Here is a 22,478-nt window from a genome sequence, read left to right as displayed (position 1 = left end):
GAACCCTCACTGTTGTTCAACAGCCTGTAGTGCAGCATGGAACTGAAGTGAGAGAGGCCACCCCAGGCTCCTGTGCTAAGCATTGCCTCCTCCATCCATACCTCAAACGCTTCTGGCATTAGATCTCATTCTTCAGCAACTGGCACTAAGCCCCCTTAGCAGATACCGCTCTACATCTCTAAATGCCTGACCTGGGGCAATCAGTGGGGAAGTGATTTGACAGCTCAGGATTGAAGAAAGCAGCCCCTATCAGTGCACAACTTGTTCACAAGCCCAGCAGCTGCCTCAGCCGTTAGCTTCTCAATCAAGTTAGCTCAGCAGGCTGTTGGAGGTGGCTCTAGTGTTTTTAAAGCATCCTGGCCATAAGCCTTCCACGTACTTCCTGCTTGAATTAGTCTTTCAGAAAAACATCCACTTGTTGATTAAGTTGCCAGCAAGAGAAAATCCATCCCATCCTTAAGTAAGCTGTTTCAATGATTAATTACCCTCACTGGTAAACTCAGACCAGACTCAAGGCCTAATTTTATCTAGCTTCAGCTTCCAGCCATTGCATCTTGCTCTGCCTTGGTCTACTAGACTGAAGAACTCATTACAGATGTTCCCCTTATGCCTACTGATTAAGTCACTGCTTAACATTTTGTAACCTAACTAGCTTAAGATCCCTGAGTCTACCACCATCAGGCATGTCTTCAATTTATTGTGCTGCTTTTGCTTTAAGTGTAGAAATGTTCACAGAGGAAGACTGATCTGTTATGCAAAGCTTTCCCATGTAGAGTAGCTTCTTCCCACCTGTCAAATAAGATTTCACAACATGATGTCATTAGCCAGCTGAATAATGGTACCCAAGGACTTCTAGGCAAAGAAATTTATTGTTAAGGGAAGCTGAGAACTGAAGCCCAGACCTCTCTACATAAAGAGCAAAACAATATTTGCATCACCATTTAATTAGGCTAAGTATGTACACAGATAACTGGGGAGTAGAGCTTGCCATGTAATAGTGCTGTAGTGGTCTTACACCCAACCACAAGACATTTCCCAGCAGAGATCCCAACTCCTAAACATCAAGTGACTAGACTAAGTCACCTTTCCCACCATAGGCGCACATCTACAACACCAGATGCGGCTGCTGTTTAAAAGCAGCCACATGGAGCTTGCTTGGGGAACAGAAGGTTTAACAGGGAGAGAGTTGCTTCCTGTAACAGCACTGATAACAGCTCCAGGGCCATGCTCCACTAGATGGTCATGAAAAGCTGGGGAGTTGCTCACAGCAAGGACAGCACAGTAGTACACAATGTAACGGGGGGGGGGGGGGTGAGTTAGAGCAGCAGCAAGCACCCATCCTCAAACATACTCACCTCTATTCAAAGACACTGCTTTAAAACATGAGCTGTGCTAGCTTAAAGACCGAGGGGGGAAAGAGGGTTAAGAGTATTGCAGACACCCATCCCCGCTGAACAGAAAGTGAACACAGCTAACCCAACAGCTTTTAAGCAGACTTCCTGGTGCCAGCCCTACTACTTCAACTTTTAAAGGCTCTTCCTACGATGACTGCAGATTTCAGAGCTGGTGGGAGAGTTTTCTTGAGTCCAGAGAGAAGTGTCTGCTTCCTTCATGAAGGTTGTTCTTCAAGACAGATCTATGAAGACTGCCACCTGCTGAAATCAGCAGGACAAGGCTACTTCAGAGCTGCTGTCCCTGGAACTCCGCCCGTAAGTCTTAAGCTGAAGCATTTCCATTCTTGTCTCCAGCACAGACACTTTGAGTTTTACAGGAGCTGGAAGCAATGGACAACTAGCAGATAACAATACTCACACTGTGGACTACTTCATCTGAACAGCCAGAAGGTGTCAAAACCAGCACTGTGTGCATCTTTATTGCTGATAGTCCCGCAGGGAAGGCAGAGCAGGCTGTACCCCCGCACCCTCAAGAGGGCACGGGTGAAAGGAACACTGCTCAAGCCACAGAAAATAATGGTACGTGATTAGAGAGTCCTGTTTCCAAAGGGAGTTTGAATGCATGAGCAGCAGCTATGCAACCACCCTCCTTCCAGAGCCAATTAGTGACCAGTCCAAAGAGGTACCTGTGCTTCTCTAGGCCATACTGTCAGCCTGGGTGGGGCACAAAGACAGGAGAGGGACGAGGGGAGAAAGACTCCAACATTCCCCTTCTTCTCGCCAGGTCAGGAAGGTTTGCTGACTCAAGACCTGCCTCCTTGGCTCCCCTGCAGCTCAGCTGGCAGCTTTTCCGTCTCCCACGCTCACTGCTACAGCTGTTCCCTTACTATTCCCTTACTACAGTGCACCTCCTTTGCCCAGGAAGGGGATCCTCACTGCATGGTTTGATGAAAACCATCCCCAAGGGATGGATCAGGAGCTACCTTTTATATCCCAAGACACCCACTGGATGGCGTGTTACTCACAAGCAGTACAGCTGTATCTTACCAGACTTAGCAGTCATTACCCACCTCTGAGCCCTCCAGCCTGCCCCCACACCTTTTGCGGAGAAATAAGCTTTGCAGGTACTGCCATCTACTCAGCTTTCGGAAGACAGAGCTGCTTTCAGCCTCTGAGCTCTTTAAACTGTACAAAACAATCTCACCAGAAAGCTACATCCAAGTTATCGCAATAGCTCTAATATTTAAGGCTAGTATCTCTTCACAATTCTTTAGTACAAGGATGGGGAGGCCCAGAACTTATGCACTCATCTCTGTCCTGTAAGATCCTCAGCTATTTAGAGAAACGGTCAGAAAACAGTCAGACGTTGTCCCAGTGAGTTGAAGATTTCATCCATCTGAGGGAATGGTGGCTTCCAAGATAGCTGACTTGCTGGAAACATTCAGTTGCCGAGCAATGAAGGTACTTAGGTAAGAACACACCCAGGGCAGAGGAGGGAGAACACAAAGGCTCACGTCATGCAACTTTTTACTGGAGGGAGGTGTCAAAATCACAAGTGACAGAGGCAATTAAAAAATATCCTGGCCAGAATTCAGGTAAAACAGTCTCCCACAAAGAGGAAAAGTGAGACGCAACCAGTCTTACTTGTAACCTGTTCATCCAAACAGTGAAAACAGCCAAATCCAGCTGCTAGCTAGTGGCTGCAACACACAATACTGCAGGCCAACCAACACCTTCGGATTTGCCATTCCATTCACAGCTTTAAGGGTCCACAACAGTCTGGCATCCAGCAGGGCAGCAGATCCAACAGGCAAGAGACAAGAACCTGCTCCCAACCTTATCCATCCACCGACCTTCGCTCTCCCCACCAACCCTCAGTTCTCGCTGGCTTGTACATACTCCTCTGATGCCTTCGACATCGCACTCAGATACTGCCAGCTCAGCGCTGCCAGAAGCATGGCGCACGAGAGGTATATGGGGGAGTAATGGTTACGGGATACCTCGACGCCATTGGGCAAACTCATTGTCCGGATTGAGACGATGATCTGCTGGGTCTTGTTAGAAGAAGGGTCTGTGCTTGGGACCTTCTGATAGATCTGGAGAGAGAAAAACCCATACAAGGTTAGGGAGTAACCCTGAAAACCACACGCACAATTCCTACGACAATATATGGTTCTGTGGAGGAGGTGCTAGGCATATTCCAAAACAGGATAATACTCATTACCAGCAATTCACCCATCTTTTAAACCAACCGGGGATCAGAACCGCACTACCTTCTCTCCAGTCAGGGAAACTGGGAGCTAAGAGGGAATATTTTACCTGAGCACTGTGCTAACTGAACTGAGTTTAGAGGATACGCCCCCAGGGGTCAATCTGTCAGTTCAAGCCACATTAGCCGGAACTTAGTTTAATGTTTATTAATCCTGCTGTGATTTTGTTGTACTGGTGATTTTTAGGGCACCTACAGCCTTGTACAGGAGTCTATTACATAAATAGGGCCCTACCAATTTCACATGAAGAACATGTCATGGACTGTGAAATAAACCCTTCCCCATGAAAATCTGATTCCCCAAAATCTGCTAGTCCAGCCAGGCGTGGGAGGGACAGAACTTGTCCTTCCCTTACATGGCCATTATCAGGGGGAGATCAGACCCACTTCCACAGGCAGTGCAGAAGTGAGGGTGGTACACTTCCACCCCCTGCCGCTGACCGGGATGCTCAGGGTCAGTGCTTCCCACCCCCTGCAACTCTTGCTGGGGCTGCAGGCATCTGAGCTCAGGGCTTCTGTCTCCCACAGCATGTGCCCAGGCTCCGGGGTTCTGTCATCACAGCTCCACCTGGGGCTTGAGGCACCTGGGCTCAGGGCTTCCATGCCCTTGCAGCTCCTGCCTGGGCACCAAGGCATGGAGCTTCAGTCCCCTCGATTCCTGCTGACACTTATGGCTTCAGCTACGCCCCCCACACATGGCTCCTGACAAGGTTCGGGGCATCCTTTTTTCAAATGGCCCTGGGCACAGGCCCGTAGGCCTGTGCGTTAATCCACCACTGGCCATGATTAGTGGCTAGGAACCCCTGGCTGGGACACTCCCAGGAGCACTGGGGAGATCGGACCCACCTCCACAAGCCGCCTCCAGCTGCAGGAAGCCCAGCGACTGCTGCCTTCAGAGCCCAGCTCTGAAAGCAGCACAGAAGTGAGGGTGGCAATCCTGCAACCTCCCTCTTCCCTTCCCCCGCCCCCCATCCAAAACAGCTTTGGGACCCCCTACGATCCCTTTTTGGGTCAGGACCCCCACTGTTACAACACTGAAATTTCAAATGTAAACATCTGAAATCATGAAATTGACCAATTTTAAAACCCTCTGGCTGTGAAATTGACCAAAATGGACCATGAATTTGGTAAGGCCCTATATAGAATCTAAGTAAACAAACATTAAAATGGTTTTTGCTTTGAAACCCTTGCCAGCTGCTCCAAATCCCAAAGACGACAGGACCTAAACATGTTGTCATAAGACATGTTATTCCCATGGTTAGGTCAGGTTAGGCTACGAGCTACGAGGAATGTGTACAGCCACTAAGAGCTGTCTGACAACGATTTGGAACAGTATTTGCACCTTGCTAGCAAGGTCTGTTAGACAGGTAACTGATTCACAGAACCAAGGTACTCCCTGGCATGGACTGACAATACTGTTCTTCAACAAGAGTCCTATCCAGACAATGCAGGGAAAACATGATCGAAAGCTGTCAGCAGCAGCCATAGACACGACCGTAGCTGACCCTGCCTGGGGGGGATGTGACACCACCCTAAGCAGCTTCTTCCAAGAATCACGTTTAAACAGAATTCTCAGTTTCAGCCTTCGTATGGAGGACGACAAAGGGTGAAATCTGGGCCCTGGAAGGGAGTTTTGCCCTGGACTGTAACTGAGGCAGGATTCTACCCCAAAGTCCCCAAATGTAAATACTAACAAAGGGATTGTTTAAAGAGATTTCTCAGCAGAGAAGGGGCTATTAAAAAACCCAGCTGATTTTGTCAGGCTTGTACCAGCCCTTCCTACACCCCCACTTCCATCCAGCAGGGGAAAGCCACAGAAAGCTTTATTCCAACCTATTCTCTATTGAGCTGCACAACAAAAGGTAACTCCAGGCACCGGAAAAGGCTGCTTGGCTTGTACAACAGACACTGTGGTTTTTCAGTCTAGATAAGTATGTGAGGACACCAGGGACATGGCATACAGCGATTGTGATCGGTTCATTCATACGCTGCACAGCCACATCAATGGCTTGGCAAGACTGGGGAGCTAGCCTATTTTTGTAACCCCTCCCTTACCTTCCCTTTCACCATCTTCTGCCTACTCATTGATTCCATATAAAATCTGAAAATTATGAGTGAGGGCAGAGGTTTATACTGGCAGTTAGTCTGTCATCTCAGCTGTGGCTTTCACTTCTGCAACAGCTATAATTATATCCCCTGAAAACATAAGAGTGGCTTTTATAATAAACTGGGGAAGTGCTATACTTCTGGAGAATACACTTTGGACTATAAGGATTTACAGCATCAGAGAAGAAGAAAAAAAGCCATGTTCCAGACTTTACTACTTCAAGCTTTTTCATACTGATGTCCTTGTTCCTAGAACATCTTCAACAATTTTAGCTAAAGCAAAATGGCAGTTGCTAAACTGCTGAATCAGGGGGATAGAGTGGAAACCCCAGCTTAGCCTTAAACAGCAGAACACTGAGGATTAAAGAGGGAACAGCTACATCTGAATATGAGTCTTTCAAAGCAAGACACCAAACCTACCTCTTCCACATACTGGTACATTATAGCCTTGACAGCTTGTATGTTCGTGGCATCCATCATTAAAGTGACAGCTTGTCCTTTCCGAATCTTCACCACCCCCCTAAACACCTGTTTGTTATTGTAACAGGCCGCCAGAGTGGCGATGGCCATCACCTGGGGAGAAATGACAAGCAGCATTTATTCTGTACTCACAGGCCCCACTGACGTTAGTGAGAATAGCATGTATATCTGAAAGCAGTCATTCCTCTGGGGAAAGACCCACTCTCTCAAGACGAGGCAACAACTCAAAATGTTTGGCGATCTCCATGCTGAATGTATTTAATATCGGAGAGAAAAAAAATAGGGCTAGTATTAAATACTGTGTCTGGACCGGAGAAGACATCCAGCCCCAAAGGGGTTAATTTGGGGGAAAGGCAATGAAAATATCTGGTTCAGACAGCTGGAAACATTAACCTACCTGTGGAATCGCACAGAAGTTGAAGACACTTTGGTTTTTCAGTCTAGATAAGTAGGTGAGAACATCAGGGACATGGTGCAATGCATTTGTGATCAGTTCATTCATACACTGGACAGCCATGTCAATGTGCTCTGGCTTGGCGAGATCCGACAGCTTCTTGGCATACCTGCTCCAAACCTAGGAATGCCGACAGTACATAGGAACACCACTCAGCAGTTAATACTTTTCAGACATTCATATTCATAAGGGGGCCCATATCGAACTGTCAAATACAAAGATCTTATTTTACTGCACCTAATTCTTGTAAACAGACTTTGTTACAGTCAGAAGCAAGACCCTTAACACACAGTTCACTCTGACCTACTATTCCATTCAGTCCCATTACAGCAACCCTTTTGATAAGGCACACTGGGAAAGAGAGAGACCAACTGCTAGAAGGAAGTCTTACCCAATGGTGAAGTTTTGGACAGACATGGATCCCATTCTCCTGAGAACTGGACCCAGCTGGTAGCTCTAAAGTTAAGTGTCCCTGCCTCTGATTCAGAACAGCACTTACACACACTTTAAAGCATGAGTAACTGCACTTACCTCAGTGGGACTACTCACGTGCTTACAGTTACATGTGTGTGTAAATGCTTTGCTGGACTGGGGCTGGTGCAGCAGAGTCCCCATGTTATGAAGATGGTCTCTCAACCTGAGTTGGGCCAACTCTTCTTAGATTACAGGAACCCTGTCCCATCCTGCGAACAGGCTGGTGCATGGAGCAGAGCAACTGCATCCAAGATTGTCTGGAGAAACCTCTGCTGTCACAGACACTCTGCTGAACAGATTTTCTCCATGGGACAGGCATGCTGACAATTGACCTTTCAGCTATACCACTGTAAGGTCTCTCTGACAGAAGAGTTTTGCCTAACTCCCTACAGACAGATTTGTGCAACTTCACTGGGGATGGACACACACACACCAGAAACCAACATCCAAAAAAAGAGATAAATTCTGTGAAATGAGTCTCCTAACAAGTAGTCCTGACTAACTCAGTATCAAAGCAGAAACAGTATCTCCAGAGCTCATCAGAAAGGAATAGGAGTCTGCATCACCACTCTAACACTTCCTAATAAACCGTATCTAGCTGAAGTTGTCATCTGAAAAGTGCTGGTTTCCCTTTACCTCTCTGGGCCAGAATTCTCTTCCCTCCAGCTGGTCCTCCAGATAATCACGAATGATGTTGGTTTTCTGAAGAAAGAGGCCCATGGAATTTGCAAGCTCTGTGTCCTGTCCTACGACAGGGTCTTCTAGCTCTGATGCAGAGAACAGACGGGAAAGGCCAATCCCCACCAGCCCAGCAACATAGTGACAATACTGCAAGGTTTGGAAAGAACAAAATGAGTTGTGAAACGTCTCTCCCCTAGTCCATGTGGCTACATCAAAATTACTCCTGTAGGTTATTTAACGTGCCTATTTGTGTCTTTAGGGAGACTTTCGCAAGATAGTTCCCATGCAATTCAACTTGCTGCATATCAAACCCATTCTGATGGATGTGTCAGTGGTATTTGGGTTTGGGCTTTGAATACAGAGCAACACTGAGCGAGGGCTCTCTGGCATGTGTCTTCATGCCAGTGCTCAACAGCCAACATCCGCATACCAAAAATATGCTTCTACAGTGTGGATTCTACCACCGGACCATTGCTTCACCCAGGAAAAATGGCAAGTGTGTCATTCACAGCTGTTAATGGCACCAGGCTTCCATCACCCAGATGAAAGACCCAAATCAGAGCAGATGCTCATGTGGCCCATTTTATACAGTGCACGTTCTAGGAAAACCACCCAAAACCAGCATCAAGGCTTTATGGTGTGTACTTGCATTTCAATGAACAGCCTGGCAGCCAAAGCAGGGGACAGAGTACTTTGTGTTCTTAGTCAAGGAGTTAAGTGGGTAGGGAGTAAGATGGCCCACCTTAAATTTCTGCACTACAGCTGTACTATGCTTTACCTATCAATAATGCACACAGCCATTGTCATCCACAAGGTCAGTGACAAAAATAGCTAATCAATGCCTTGGGAAATGTACGCAGGGATCTCGTCGCTCAGGTAAATCTTTACATTCACATGGAAGCAGGCTGCCCACCGAACAGCAAGACTCAGAGTTAACACTTTGTCCTTTACTCATCTTGGGTACCTACGTATGGCCAGGATGAGCATTACAATAAGAAATTGTAATCAATCATCATCATCATCATGAAGCAGCAAATGAAGAATGCCAGACCTCCAGCAGGGGTTGTGCGCATTGCCCTGAGCATAGAATCATAGGACTGGAAGGGACCTTGAGAGGTCATCTAGTCCAGTCCCCTGCCCTCATGACAGGACTAAGTATTATCTTGACGATTCCTCACAGGTGTTTGTCTAACCTGCTCTTAAAAATCTCCAATGATGGAGATTCCACAACGTCCCTTGGCAATTTATGCCAGTGCTTAACCACCCTGACAGTTAGGAAGTATTTCCTAATGTCCAATCTAAATCTCCCTTGCTGCAATTTAAGCCCATTGCTTCTTGTCCTAACCTCAGAGGTTAAGAACAACAATTTTTCTCCCTTCTCCTTGTAACAACCTTTTACGTACTGGAGAGGATGCGCTCTCAATGCTCGCTTACCTTATCCCACTCATGCTGGGTGTCAACCTTCTTTTCCAAGAACTCTGCCATTCCGGCTCCCATCTTGTGACAAATATCTGCAATCACATCTCGATACACCTCTGCCAGGTTTCTGAACTCCAAGGAGATCTACAGCAGAAACCACAAAGAAATATACATTGTGCCGAAAGTGGCATTTGTCAACAGACTAGGAATGGGACGGGGAGGCGGGGAGAGAAGGGAAGGGGGGGAAAGGTTATAGGCTACTGGGGTCTAATCCTGCTCCCACTGAAGGGGCTGGCAAAATTCCCACTGGCTTCAATGGGAGCAGATTCAAGCCACTCAGCAGTAAACACAAATTCAGCATGTGCAGAAACAAAAATTCCTATGATCTCTGGCCACAGCTCAGATGCAGCATGTAATTTCTTGAAGGCGATACGGCCTTGGACAGCATCACTTGTGAGCTGGGGCATGAAGGAGTTACAAAACAAACTCTGTACACCAAGTGTAACTTTATGAAAGAGTTCCACCAAGTGAACAGCTGCCAGAATGATTTCCAGGTTTTATTGCAGCTCTGTTCTCTATGGGCTCCCCAAGGCCCAGCTCTCCCAGACTTAAGCATGCGCAATATTTCACAGTTTAAAGGCCAGAAGGGACCATTATGATCCTCTAGGCCAGTGTCCTGTACAACACAGGCCAGACAATTCCAACCAGCGCTTCCTGCTGCCAGCGCAACCATTACTGGTTGAACTAGGACACCTGTTTTAGAGCCCAGTCTTGATTTAAAGGCTCCAAATGACGGAGAATCACTATATCACTGGGCAATCTATCCTCACTGTTAATAATGTGCATCTTATTTCCAGTTTGAACTTTGGTGACATCCACTTCCAGCCATTTCATTTATTTCTTCCTTTGCTACGTTAAAGAGCACTCCAGCATCAGACCTCTTCTCCCTGTGTGGGTAATTATAGGCAGCCTCGTAGCATTCTCTTTAAGATAAATAAATTGAGAGATTAAAGGAGCTCAGAGGAACTCAACTGTGGACAGAAAGAACACTGGGCTGGGACAGAGGAAACCTGGACTCTATTCCCAACTCTGCCAGTGGCCTGTTGGGTGACCTCAGCAAGTCACTTCCCTCCATGCCTCAGTTTCCCAGTCTGTAAAATGGGGATGATGATTCCGATCTCTTTTGTAAAGTGTTGTGAGATATACTGATGAACAGTGCCATGTAACTGTCTGAGACTGTTATTCAGCAGTTTCTGAGACCTTCTATATCAAAGTTGTATTGTAATATAGGTTGAACAGGAGTGGATGTGTTAGAAGAGCAGGCCAGTTACATGAATGCAGCAAACAAAGATACTTCATGGAACAATGCAGCCCCCGTAAATACCACTTACGAGGACAGATCTTCTAAATTAACAAGTTGCTTGTATCCCAAGTGTACATATTAAACTCTTTTGTACTGTAGTAACATTTCTGAACACTGGAGCAATTCTCCGACAAGCAGCTGTTAGCATGGATGCCTTCTGGCCATTCACAGCAGTCACTGGACTTCCCAAATATTCTTTTGGGCTGGGATTATCAGAGGGGATTTAGGTGCTCAAATCACACTGAAATTCAATGGGATTTGGGCACCGAACTACTCAAAGGCTCATATGAAAATCTGAGCCTTAATATCAAGTTACCATAAAATTAGCAACAACTCCCCCCACCTAAAAACATCACCTCCCTTCCACTCTGACTTTAATGGAAGTAGAATCCAACCTTCAATTAAAATTCAAAATATTTACAAATCCTATCAGTTACCTGAATTTCTTCAGAAACTGTACTGCTCCTGTTCTTGTGAGAATTACTATGCCACAGGTTAAGTGCACTCCTTGGAATGCTAACCTAAAATCTACTAGAGAACAGCCCCATTCAGTGAGTGAATCCCAGCCTGGTCCCCAGCGCTGGCTGCTCGCCAAATCCCAGCAGGGCTCTCAGCTGGAGCACTGAAATAATGCTGCATCTAGAGGGCAACTACTCCAGTGTGAAGTATGCATCTTGTTCCCATGCACACTCCCAGCTGGTGTTTGGGTGGCAGAGCAGGGAGAAGAGGAATTTTACACCAACAGAAATAAGAAGAGGGAGGGTGGAGTTAATTAGACACCAATAAAATATAAAAGTTAGTTTATTAAATTACATTTCAGTTATGCACAAAGCTTTTTGTTAAATTACTGGTAAATAGCTCAGGAACCTTGTGCTACAGCTCTATTTATACGGCCCTTTCACCACCTGGCATCTGAAGGCCTCAGCAGCAAACAGTGCAATGGAAGTGTAAGTGTGTGCTGTTGCAAATCAGTTTAAAGTTGTGATTACTTTCATATTAAGAGATCTTGGGTGAAAATTTCAAAAGCACCAAAGTGACTTGGCATCTAAATGATCTACTCTTTGTCTGGTTTTTGCATTTCTTGACTTTGCAGTTTTCATGAGGCTTAGTGTTGAATACAACACAGCTTTTTGCATTTCATTGCCTAGGTTTGGTTTTATTATGACGCTGGTCAGGCATATCATCAGAATTATAAACTCGTCCTTAAAAAGAAAAAGCAAGCGGTAGAAGCTGACAATGGAATATTAAACTATGGAGAATATAAACAAAGTTTGTAAGAGCTGCTGCCCTGTTCCTTTACTTTTAATGTATGCTGCATGATGCTCACTCAAAAAAATTTTCAGCTACTGTTTCTGCAATAGATCTAAGTGTTTACTAGTTAATACAGTAGAGCTGACCTCTTGCTGTCAGCCATAAATAGTAACATAGTGAAACATTCTGGGGCTAACATTTTCCCGTCTGTGCTTACACACTTTAGACTGAAATGATTAGTAGGTTCAACTGCTGGCTCAGCAAGGATTGGGGCCCTCATCAATTCTGAGGCCTGGGGGGGACCACTATGATCATCTCATCTGACCTCCCGTGTAGCACAGGCCCAAGGATTTCACTCAGGAATTCCACAACGAGCCCAGTAACTCTTGGTTGAACAAGATCATAAGACATCCTGTCTCGATGTAGAGAGTCCACCACATCCCGGGTTAATTTGTTCCAAAGGTTAATTTCCCCCACTCTTAGAAGTGTGCATCTTATTTCCAGTCTACATTTGTCTAGCTTTTCCTTTTAGTCATTGGTTCTTGTTATGCCTTTGTTTGCTAGATTGCCCTCCACAGTATCAGGTATCTTCTCTCTCTACAGGTACTTACTGACTGTGATCAAGTCACCTTCTCTTTGATAACGAGGTCATTCTATTTACCTTCAGCCCCTTGTAAGAAAGGAACAGATTCTCCAAAGCCACCACCCACATTACTCCCTCCGTTAACTGACCAACTTGCTCTCTGACCTCCTGCCATCATCCCCCTTTCCTCCAGTGGGCAGGACCTATCAATCCCAGGACACACCTGAACTCTTCTGACATGGAAAACAAGAGTTTGCAAGTCTGCCATTCCGCTCTGTGAAGCTGATCTGCTTTTTCAAAACCCGAGGGAACATATAATATTTAGAGCCAAGTTTTCCGAGGGTAGTGCCTCATTTGCATACATGCAAAGTTTATCAACATTCAGCGTTCCCAATCGTGCATGCAATCTCATATGCAAGTGAGTAGCCCTCTGAACACCTAGTAGGGCACAGAATTGCAGTGAAACATACACAAATGCAGGTGGGTGAGTGAATGCGTAGGATCTTAGGCTTCTGTTCTTTAAAATGCAGCCCTCAATGTCAAAACTGAGAAGTGCCTGAAACTCTGGGACAGTTTAGATTACAAATGAGTTGGTTTTCCGCATCCCTTTCTCATCTATTGAGCAATACAGACTAACAGCAAACCCAGTGACACGTCAACAGCCACCACCAACGTACAACCAGAGTTAAGAACCATCAAACCAGGTGTTTTGGCATAGATGGCAATAGCCATTTATATCAGTACTGATCAGGAGAGCATCACAGTGTATCATACACAATGATAATACTGTTCATGAAATATCCTACTTTATAAAGACAGTTTTCCATGTTTTGAGCTCTGCCAGTAAGACCAGTAATGGAAATTCTATTATGAGTTCCACATCCTCTGTTACTGCTAATGATAAAAAATTTGAGACTGGGATATTAAACCTTTTGCTTTGAGACTTGAATCAATCTCTAGCTGTTAAAGATCATGTTGGGTTGCCTCCTGGGCACAGATTATCTCACATCTGCTTAATGCAACGTTCCTGCACATTCCTCTGAAACAGATTCATAGATTATAATGCCAAAAGGGACCACTGTGATCATCTAGTCTGACCTGCATAACACTGGCCATTGGACTTCCCTGAACAGCTTCCTGTTTGAACCAGAGCAGATCTTTTAGAAAAACATCCAACCTAGATTTAAGAACTGCCAGTGATGGAGAATCCACCACTACCTTTGGTTAAATTGGTTCCAATTAACCTCACTATTAAAAATGTACACCTTATTTCTAGTCTGACTTTGTCTAGCTTTGACCTCCAGCCATTGGATCTTGTTATACCGCTGCCTGTTAGGTTGACAAGTCCATTAACAAAGTTTTATTCCCCAAGCAGGTACTTATAGGCTGTAATCAAATTACCCTTTTGCTTTCTCTCTGTTAAGATGGATATAGATTGAGCTTCTTGAGTCTATTACTACAAGGTATGTTTTCCAGTCCTTTAATCATTATCATGGCTCTTCTCTGCACCCTCTCCAATTTAGCAACATCCTTCTTGAATTGTAGGCACCAGAACTGGACACAGTATATCAGGAGTGGTCGCACCAGTGCCAAATATAGCATTTGGTACTGGCCACCGTTGAAGTCAGGTTACCAGGTGGACTTTGGGTCTGATCCAGTCTAACAATTCTATGTATCAAGATGCAAAAAGGTTTAAAGTGGATATCTATATTATCAGCACATTATATTTCATAGATTGAAACAAGAAATCTAATGGCTCACCGTTGTGAAGTCCTCAAGCACCTGCTTGTCCTTCTCTTTGCTCTCCATGTATCTCCAGTCCGGCTGATACAGATAGGAGTGGAAGTCATGCAACATTGGGACCTTGGTTTCTAAGTTGATGGTCATATCATCTTCTACTGTGTCCAGAGCTCGGAGAACCAGATAGAATATGCACACAGCATGACTATGGAGGGAAGGAAGGATTTCCTATCAAGCAGGACTCCTTATGACACAGGCGAGTAGTTAAAAATAATCATGTGGCTTTTGTGAGAGACATTTGAAAACTAAACAAAGGTCTTTCCAATTCTGCACCCTGGAAAGTATTTCTAGTTCTGCATACAAATCAGAGATAGGCTCAAGCCATAAAATTCACATCAATATTTCAAATATCCCCAGCATTTGGGCATGTCAGAACCAGGGCTCTGATTCAGGCCCAAATCTACCAGAAGGACATTTACAACTAAAAAAAATCACGAGGCAAAATGTAATTTCATACCATAATCTGTCTTTGTAGTAGCTATCCTAGTACCAGTGGTCATCATTAAAAAGTGGATACCTTTTTAATCAATTTAGTGGCAACCACTGAAGATACAATTCAAACATATTTAGATACTACATGTGCCTAGACGGAGAATCAAGAAAGGACCCGCTACAGATGCTGGAAATTCCTTGGCCCCCCGATACGCCTGAGCTAGGCATTCAGATGCTAGAAATGAAGGACAGTCCCGTATCTAGAGTGCCAGCCTGGACCATGGGAGACGTGGGTTCAATTCTCTGATCTGCCACAGGCTTCCTGTGTGACCTTGGGCCAGTCACTTAGGGAGCTGAAGCACAGAGAGACTACTAAATGGGGATGACAGCACTGTCCTACCTCACACGGGTGTTTTAAGGATAACTACGCTGAAGGTCGTGAGCTGCTCAGATACAACAGTAAGGGAGGCCATGTAAGTACCTTTGATACCCACACATCATGTGAGTATTTTCATGTGACTGAGGCTGATCATTCCACTGCAAATCTATCATTCGCCTCAGCATTAATCACAAACGAAAGTGCCTTGAATCTTTACACTCCGGGTTTTATGTGCTTACAAGTGGAATCTTAGCGCTATCAGGCAGACAACTAAGTGACCTGCAATGTGCAACCGTTTCTTTAAACACCAGAGTAGTTCCTCCTTCAAACCAAGTTGTTGTTGTTTTGGGGGTGGGGAGAGGGCCTTTTTCTTTTTGCTGGGGTGGTAGAGATGAAAAGCAGAGCTGTTTTTTAAAAACTCATTAGTAAAGGTACTGTATCATTAACAGACTAATGTAATACTGATCCAAAGTGCCAAGAGCAGCACAATCCATTGCTGTACTGAGAGATCCAAATTTGCAACAAGTCTTGGGAGGGCTGCCAGAATAGTGGTAAAAGTTACTAAAACCCAGCAGCCACTAGGACCCAGGGGAAATAAGACTTTGTGAGAGGAAGGATAAACTCTTCTCTGTTCCCTTCTCTTCCAGCTGTCCCTCTGCTGCAGCAGCTTCTCTTTCCTCCCACTGTGTAGTAACCAAGTATTAGGATCAAAGCAAGAAATCATGGATGAACTGGGGGGCTCAAGCAGAAAAAGTCTGAAAAGACTGGAATAGTAGACTGATCATGGGGCCAGGATCTATGCATTCAAGGGGCCATATTCCCAGTGTGTTTTTAAGCACTGGAATCTATAAGAGTTCTGCGAAAAATGGATGATGCAATACAGCTCCTGAATTTGAATCCTGTCTCTGCTCTGGCTTGCTGTGTGGTTTTGGTCAAGAAATCATCTCTCTGCTATGCTCAAAACTCATAAATCTTTGTGCCTTCAGTGGAAGTTTTGGGAGCGAGGAATGCAGGTTCCAGCCCTAGGATTATAAAAAATCCGTATCTGTAAAGTTAGGATAATGACTACTTCAAAAGAGTTATTGCAAAGGCAAATTAGGTAGTGTGCGTCTAACACTTTGGCAATGTTTAAATGCTAATAAATACAAAACAGCATAGATGAGCTAGGACAACAATGAGCAATGAAAGATTATATGGTAATGGGAAAGTGAGTGGATCATTTAGCTGTTCACTACTACACTTAACCTTGGGTTTGTTTTATTAAAGGAGAATTATTTTTTTTTGTAAATAAATTATAATTAAGGCTACGTTTTAGTCACGGGTATTTTTAGTAAAAGTCATGGACAGGTCACGGGCAGTAAACAACAATACATGACCTGTCCATGACTTTTACTATATACCCCTGACTAAAACTTGGGTGCTCTGGGGCAGCCCGGGGTGCTGCAGGTGCTCAGGGGGCAGAAGGGGGTGCCGCAAGTGCTCTGACAGGGGAGGGAGAAAAGGGGCAGCACGTAGCCTGAGACCCCGCTGGTGCTGGGGGAGCTGGTTGGGCTGGCAGGCTCCCTACCTGGCTCTGTGTGGTTCCCAGAAGCAGCCAGCATGTCCCTGAGGCCCCTAGGTGGAGGTGTGACCAGATGGGCTCCGTGCACTGCCCCCACCCCAAGCGCCCACTCCACAGCTCCCAGTTGGGAACCAATGGCCAATGGGAGCTGCGGGGGCGATGCCTATAGGTGGAGGGAGCGCACAGAGCCCCCTAGCCACGCTTCTGCCTAGGAAGGGACATGTCACTGCTTCCAGGAAGCCCCCCTCCCCAAAGTAAGCACCGCCCAGAGCCCTCGCCTCCTCCCACAACCCAAGCTCCCTCCCACACCCAAACTTGTGCTGCTGCTGGGGTGGGAAGAGCGCTGTGGCTCAAGGCTGCCCCAGCAGCAGTCAGTGCGGTCTGGCCCAGGGGCTGCCCGAGCTGCTCAGGAAGCCGCTGGGCCAGCCACACTGGCCGCTGCAGAAGTCACGGAGGTCCCAGAAAGTCACAGAACCCATGAACCTATGCCACCTCTGTAAAACAGGAGCAATACATCCTTGCCTCACAGGGGCACCGTACTGTGCTTAGTTAGTGATTACAGGGATGAGGGACAACACAGACATACCAAGGCAGAACCTGGGATGAAAAGTACTGAATATAATGGGTATATTTTACTAGTGTACTTTGTACACTGTTTTAGGGATCCAATTAAGTAAATGCTACATATTAAAATACATGGACACCTGCGTAAACATAAGCCCTGTCTGTATCCATCTGTTGCTTCTTGTCCTACACTTAGACTGTAAACTCTTTGGGGCAGGGACAATCTTCTTCTTCCATGTTTGTACAGCACCTAGAACATGGGGTCATGGTCCATGCCTAGGGCTCCTGGGTGATATGGTAATACAAATAATAACTAATCTGCACTCAAGATCATAGACAAGGCCTGTTAACATAAACATATCTTGTGTCACCAACAACACCTGCAGTATCTTACATAGGATGTTCTATTGATATTTGTAAAGTGCTTCACGATGATTACGTGAAAGGCACTAGAGAAATGCAGGGGATTTTTACACTAAATTAGTATGTTTTCAAACAGCTCTGGTGAGCTATTTGCATGGAAGGTGCTGAATACAAATGCATGACTGAGAAGCAGACCCCAACCCACCTCGCACTCTGAAGAAGTTCTGATAAGAATCTAACTCCACAGCCAGGCCTCATCCCCCATGATCATATCAAAATCCAGAGCCTGAATCACCACGGGTAACAAGCGATGAGGTATAGATCTCAGACAACCCCCTGCTACCAGCAGACTGTGAGAACAAGCACGTACCTTGCCTATGGCCAGTAACACATGGGCGGTCTACGGGCTGATGTTTAACCCTCTCCGGGCCACAGCAGCCAGGGGATCGCGCTGGGCTCCTGCTGCGTGGATAACCCTCTCCCGGCCCGGGAGCTAGCGGCTCATGCAGCAGGGCTGCATGGACACGAGTTCGGGCCCGGCCAGCACATTGCACCAGGGATCTGCTCCCCTGTGCAGGGCTGGCTCCGGCACGAGGTCGCCCCGTTGACCCTCTCCTAGCCCGGCCAGTCTGTGGCGGGCTCCCGCTGCAGGGACACGGGCTAATTAGCCCCTGCGAGCCCACAGCCCCCCGACCGGCACTCACCGCAGCTCCCCGTCCAGGGCCTGGATGACGGCGGCGAAGCTCCGGCTGGTCTGGTTCAGGTACCGGTAGCAGGTCTTGAGGCCGTCGCTGAGCACGTCCTGCGGGCAGAGCAGAGGGGACACGGGCTGCTGGAAGCGGGGCGAGGCCGGGCAGGCCCCCGGCGGGGAGCCCTGGTGCAGGAGCCGGCTGCCCCCGCGGCGCCGGCCCCCCGGCCGGGACAGCGGCGAGGACGAGCAGCGCTGGCCGCCGCCGCCGCCGCCGCCGGGGCAGCGCGGGGGAGACAGCGCCAGGGTCCGCTTGAAGAGGGCCACGGCCTTGGTGCTGGCGGCCATGGGGCCGGGCCGCTGCCCAGCCGGAGCCCGCGGCCGCGACGGGGCCAAGCAGAACCAGGAGCGCGGGACTCGCTAGGCCACGCAGGCGGCGGCCGACACACCCACTACGGCCGGCCCGGGAGCCCCGCCCCGCGCCCCCGCCCTGGTGTGTGTGGGGGGGAAACCGCCCCGTTAACCCCTCGCGGCCCGGAGAGACCGAGACCCCCTCCCCCCACCCCCCGTTAACCCCTCGCGGCCCGGAGAGACCGAGACCCCCACTCCTCCCCCGTTAACCCCTCGCGGCCCGGAGAGACCGAGACCCCCACTCCTCCCCCGTTAACCCCTCGCGGCCCGGAGAGACCGAGACCCCCACTCCTCCCCCGTTAACCCCTCGCGGCCCGGAGAGACCGAGACCCCCACTCCTCCCCCGTTAACCCCTCGCGGCCCGGAGAGACCGAGACCCCCTCCCCCCACCCCCCGTTAACCCCTCGCGGCCCGGAGAGACCGAGACCCCCCCTCCTCCCTCATTAACCCCGCGCGGCCCGGAGAGACCGAGACCCCCCCTCCTCCCCCATTATCCCCGCGCGGCCCGGAGAGACCGAGACCCCCCGCCCCCCGTTAGCCGAGCACGCCCCGGAGAGACCGAGACCCCCCCGCCCCGAGCGCCCTGCAGAGACCCAGCCACCCCCGTGCTCCGGGCCTCGGAGAGCCCCTCCGGCCCGCCCTAGCGCACCTCTTCCGTATTCACCGGGAGAGAGCCGCCCTCTGCCCCTTCCTCGCCTCAGCTGGGAGCCACCCTCCTTCTCGTTAACCCTGCGTGCCCCGGAGAGCCCCGGGCCCCCCACAACACCGGGGAGAACTCCCCCTAAGAGACAAGGGCTCAGGCACGAACAACCAAACTGCTCTGTGACAGGTTTCAGAGTAGCCCCCGTGTTAGTCTGTACCCTAAAAAGAACAGGAGGACTTGTGGCACCTTAGAGACTAACCAATTTATTAAGAGCATGAGCTTTCCTGAGCTACAGCTGCTCTAGGTACCCGCCGACACCCCCACCACCCTTAGCATTTAAACAAAAACCGGTTTCCAGCGGCTCCTCTGTTAATCCTATAGACTAGCTCCTCCCATGTCCCTTCATAGTCTCCTGCAACCTCAACACCGCTGTTAAATGCAATAGCACCTGTTCTGTGCTCTACTGCAAGTAAAGGCTTCATGAAATAGAAGCATAAATAGCTAACAAAGGAATGCAGTCACCTTGCAATCTAGCTGATATTTTTTTTAAGTTAAAGTTAATTTCAAGTACTAGACTTCCCTGGGGTCTGCTCATTTTTAGTTTCACAGTCACATTTTCATTCCTTTCCCCACATTTTCCAGTACCCTAATCTTATGTGGAAAGCCACCCACTAAGGGGAAATGCTGAAACTGACTACACATAAGTGTTGTCCTACCCAAAGAGTAAAACTACCAGGAGGGAACAAAAAACAGAATAATCGTTTTCCTCTTTAATCTGTTACTGTAATCTTTATCATTTATAACAAAAGTAGGTAAAATTACTGAGACTGCAAGCAGGGACCAGCGTTTTGTCTTGTGTCTGTACACTGCCTAGCACAATGGGGCCCTGGTTCCATGACTGGGGAATCCTAGCTGCTATGGCAATACAAATAATAGTGAAATATTTTCAGACCAATTCATGATGTTTTAGGATAATGGTGCCAGTTTAATATATTTTACTTAACCAGTAATGAATTTTACAATACAGAATCTTTCTGAGCAAATGTAGGCCTTTATATACTGAATTCTTTCTGTCCCCACATAATTTAGACAGGCCATTCACTGTCTCATCTCAGCATTATCTCCCCTAGATTTAACTGGATGAAGACTTGAGGCTTGTTTGGAAAGAGCAAGAACATTTTTAAAGATATTTTTCCTAAGGTGAAGGACTCACCTCAAATTAATTTCTCATAGGAAGTGGTATACATGTGAAGATAATTGCTTAATTAAAATTAGCACTTATGGTCTTACCACCCTTCTGAAGAGTAACTGCTACCAGTCACCAGTCTGGGAACACAAAATAAGGTCTTGATCCTGCTAGCTGATCAGCATAGGTGGAACCCCACTGAAGTCAGCACAGCTGGCCACAAGCACAGAGATCTACCTGCAACCAGCCCCATTGACCCACACTGATCACACCCACACCAGTGAGTTTGACATTTCTACAATCAATGTCTTAAGCTTAACTGGTTCTGCAAGTCACTCTGCCCAGGCAGATGCCTGCATCCATACAGGGTGACGGGCAGTATCAGGATCTTAAGTAAAACTAGTTTCAAGAATAACTATGAGATTAATACAGCATTGAATTCTGTATTCTTTAGGACCAGGGTTCAGTTCTGGTCAGTAGTGTCCAAGGACCTAATCCTGTTCCCACTGAAGTCAATGGAGTTTTGCCACTGAATTTTATAGGCACAGGATTGGATTTCAGTGGCTGTTACCCTCTGACGGTTATTCATGGCCTATGTGAAACTACTAACTGAAAGATGAATTGATGAACCTCATGTCTGTCCACCCATTTTCTTTCATTGATCCTGAGTCCTACACTCTGACCTTAATGAAGACTTTGTGCCACAGGGTTCAGAGCCTTGTCTTGGCCAGCAGTCGGGTGTCAAGATCCATTCCATTTAGCTGATAATATTCTATAGACTTTTATTGGCCAAGACACATCATCAAGCAACCAGGGAAATCAAAAAGGAAACAGGACGAAGCTTTCAGAATAAGGAAGGGGGCATACTATAAAAACCCACAGGGTTTTGGCCAGAAAGGGAGTTAATTATGAAACAGTGCCTGATTCTCGCTATTTGACTGACATCCTAAGCCGCCCCCCCTGCAAAAAGAGTAGGTGGCTACTGACATCAATGAGGCTCTGCACATGGGCGCATTTGTGCATGCCAGAGGCGGCACAATTCTGATTTTTCCAAAATGCGCTGCAGAAGATCAGTGCTTGAGATGAATGCACAGAACAGGCTGCTTTCCAGGGGACACGACTGATCTTTCAATTAATCCCGATTTGTGGTTAACCAGAGATCAGATAATCACGCGCAGGATTGGGTTTTAAACGTTGGGGTTACAGCTCCAGGCGTACCACGAGCCCTGTGGGCAGCACCCTGTACCCACAGAGAGCCCCCCCCCACGATTTCAGCGGGGCAGGATCGAGGCCCAGGTGGGTTATTAGGTGGCCCGGCAGGCGTCTGGGAAGCGAGTGGCCCAGGGAGCCCGTACGACACAGAGAGAGGCTGGGGAGAGGCGCTGGCTGGGCGGGACTCGAGCCAGCAGAGAGACGAGACCCCCCCGGGGCCGGCACCCCCGCCCCGCGCCCTGCTCACCTGGTCCAGCGGGGGCATCACCGCCGCGCCGCCGCCCATCTTAAAGCGCAGCAGGTTGTAGAGCTCCCGGGGGCGGCCCAGCCACTTCCCCACCCGCTCCATGGGCAGCCGCGCGCACCGGGGCCGGGCGTCCTCGCGCACTGGAGAGCTCCCCCCGCCCGCTCCGCCCAGCAACCGGCCCCTCCGCGGCCGCCCGGCCGCAGCATCTTCCCTTGCGCCGCGCGGAGAGACGCGGCCCCGCCCACGCCCGCTGACGCCGGCCAATCCGCGTGCGGCGCTCGTGGCTCCGCGGGTGGACGGGGCGCTCATTGGTCGCCCCTTTCTCGCACCAGAAGGACGCTGGCCAACAGGCCGGCACCGGGGCTGGTGTGACGGATGTCGAATTGTTCTGATTGGCTGAGAGGGGAGGGTACCGCCCACCCATCCCTCGCGAGGGGAACAGGCGAGGAGCAGGCGCCGGGTTTCTTAAAGGGGCCGCGGCTCATTCCGGAGCCCGGGAGGCTGCGGTGTGGCGGCCT

The 22,478-nt window shown here is 48.1% G+C and overlaps 1 protein-coding gene across 4 annotated transcripts; it reads right to left on the bottom strand.

Moving 5' to 3' along the window:
• Positions 1 to 850: 850 nt before the first annotated feature.
• LOC102930012 (squalene synthase) lies at positions 851 to 22,224 on the bottom strand. 4 transcript variants are annotated; one of them, XM_037893864.2, is made up of 8 exons: positions 21,961 to 22,224; positions 18,278 to 18,375; positions 14,236 to 14,419; positions 9,293 to 9,421; positions 7,814 to 8,005; positions 6,647 to 6,823; positions 6,190 to 6,342; positions 851 to 3,490 (listed from the first exon to the last, which is right to left on the bottom strand). In XM_037893864.2, the coding sequence occupies exons 1-8, from the start codon at positions 22,060 to 22,062 to the stop codon at positions 3,269 to 3,271; spliced, it is 1,257 nt and encodes a 418-aa protein (XP_037749792.1). In that variant the 5' UTR covers positions 22,063 to 22,224; the 3' UTR covers positions 851 to 3,268. The 4 variants fall into 4 exon arrangements, with proteins under 4 accessions (XP_037749792.1, XP_043398048.1, XP_037749791.1 ...); XM_043542113.1 differs by lacking the exon at positions 21,961 to 22,224 and adding an exon at positions 19,322 to 19,360; XM_037893863.2 differs by lacking the exon at positions 21,961 to 22,224 and having other exon boundaries at positions 18,278 to 18,719.
• Between the last annotated feature and the right edge of the window lie 254 nt (positions 22,225 to 22,478).

The sequence above is a fragment of the Chelonia mydas genome, chromosome 3 (genome assembly GCF_015237465.2).
Source record: "Chelonia mydas isolate rCheMyd1 chromosome 3, rCheMyd1.pri.v2, whole genome shotgun sequence".
In the NCBI taxonomy this organism is placed as follows: domain Eukaryota; kingdom Metazoa; phylum Chordata; order Testudines; family Cheloniidae; genus Chelonia; species Chelonia mydas.
This window is presented reverse-complemented; position numbering and strand designations above follow the sequence as displayed.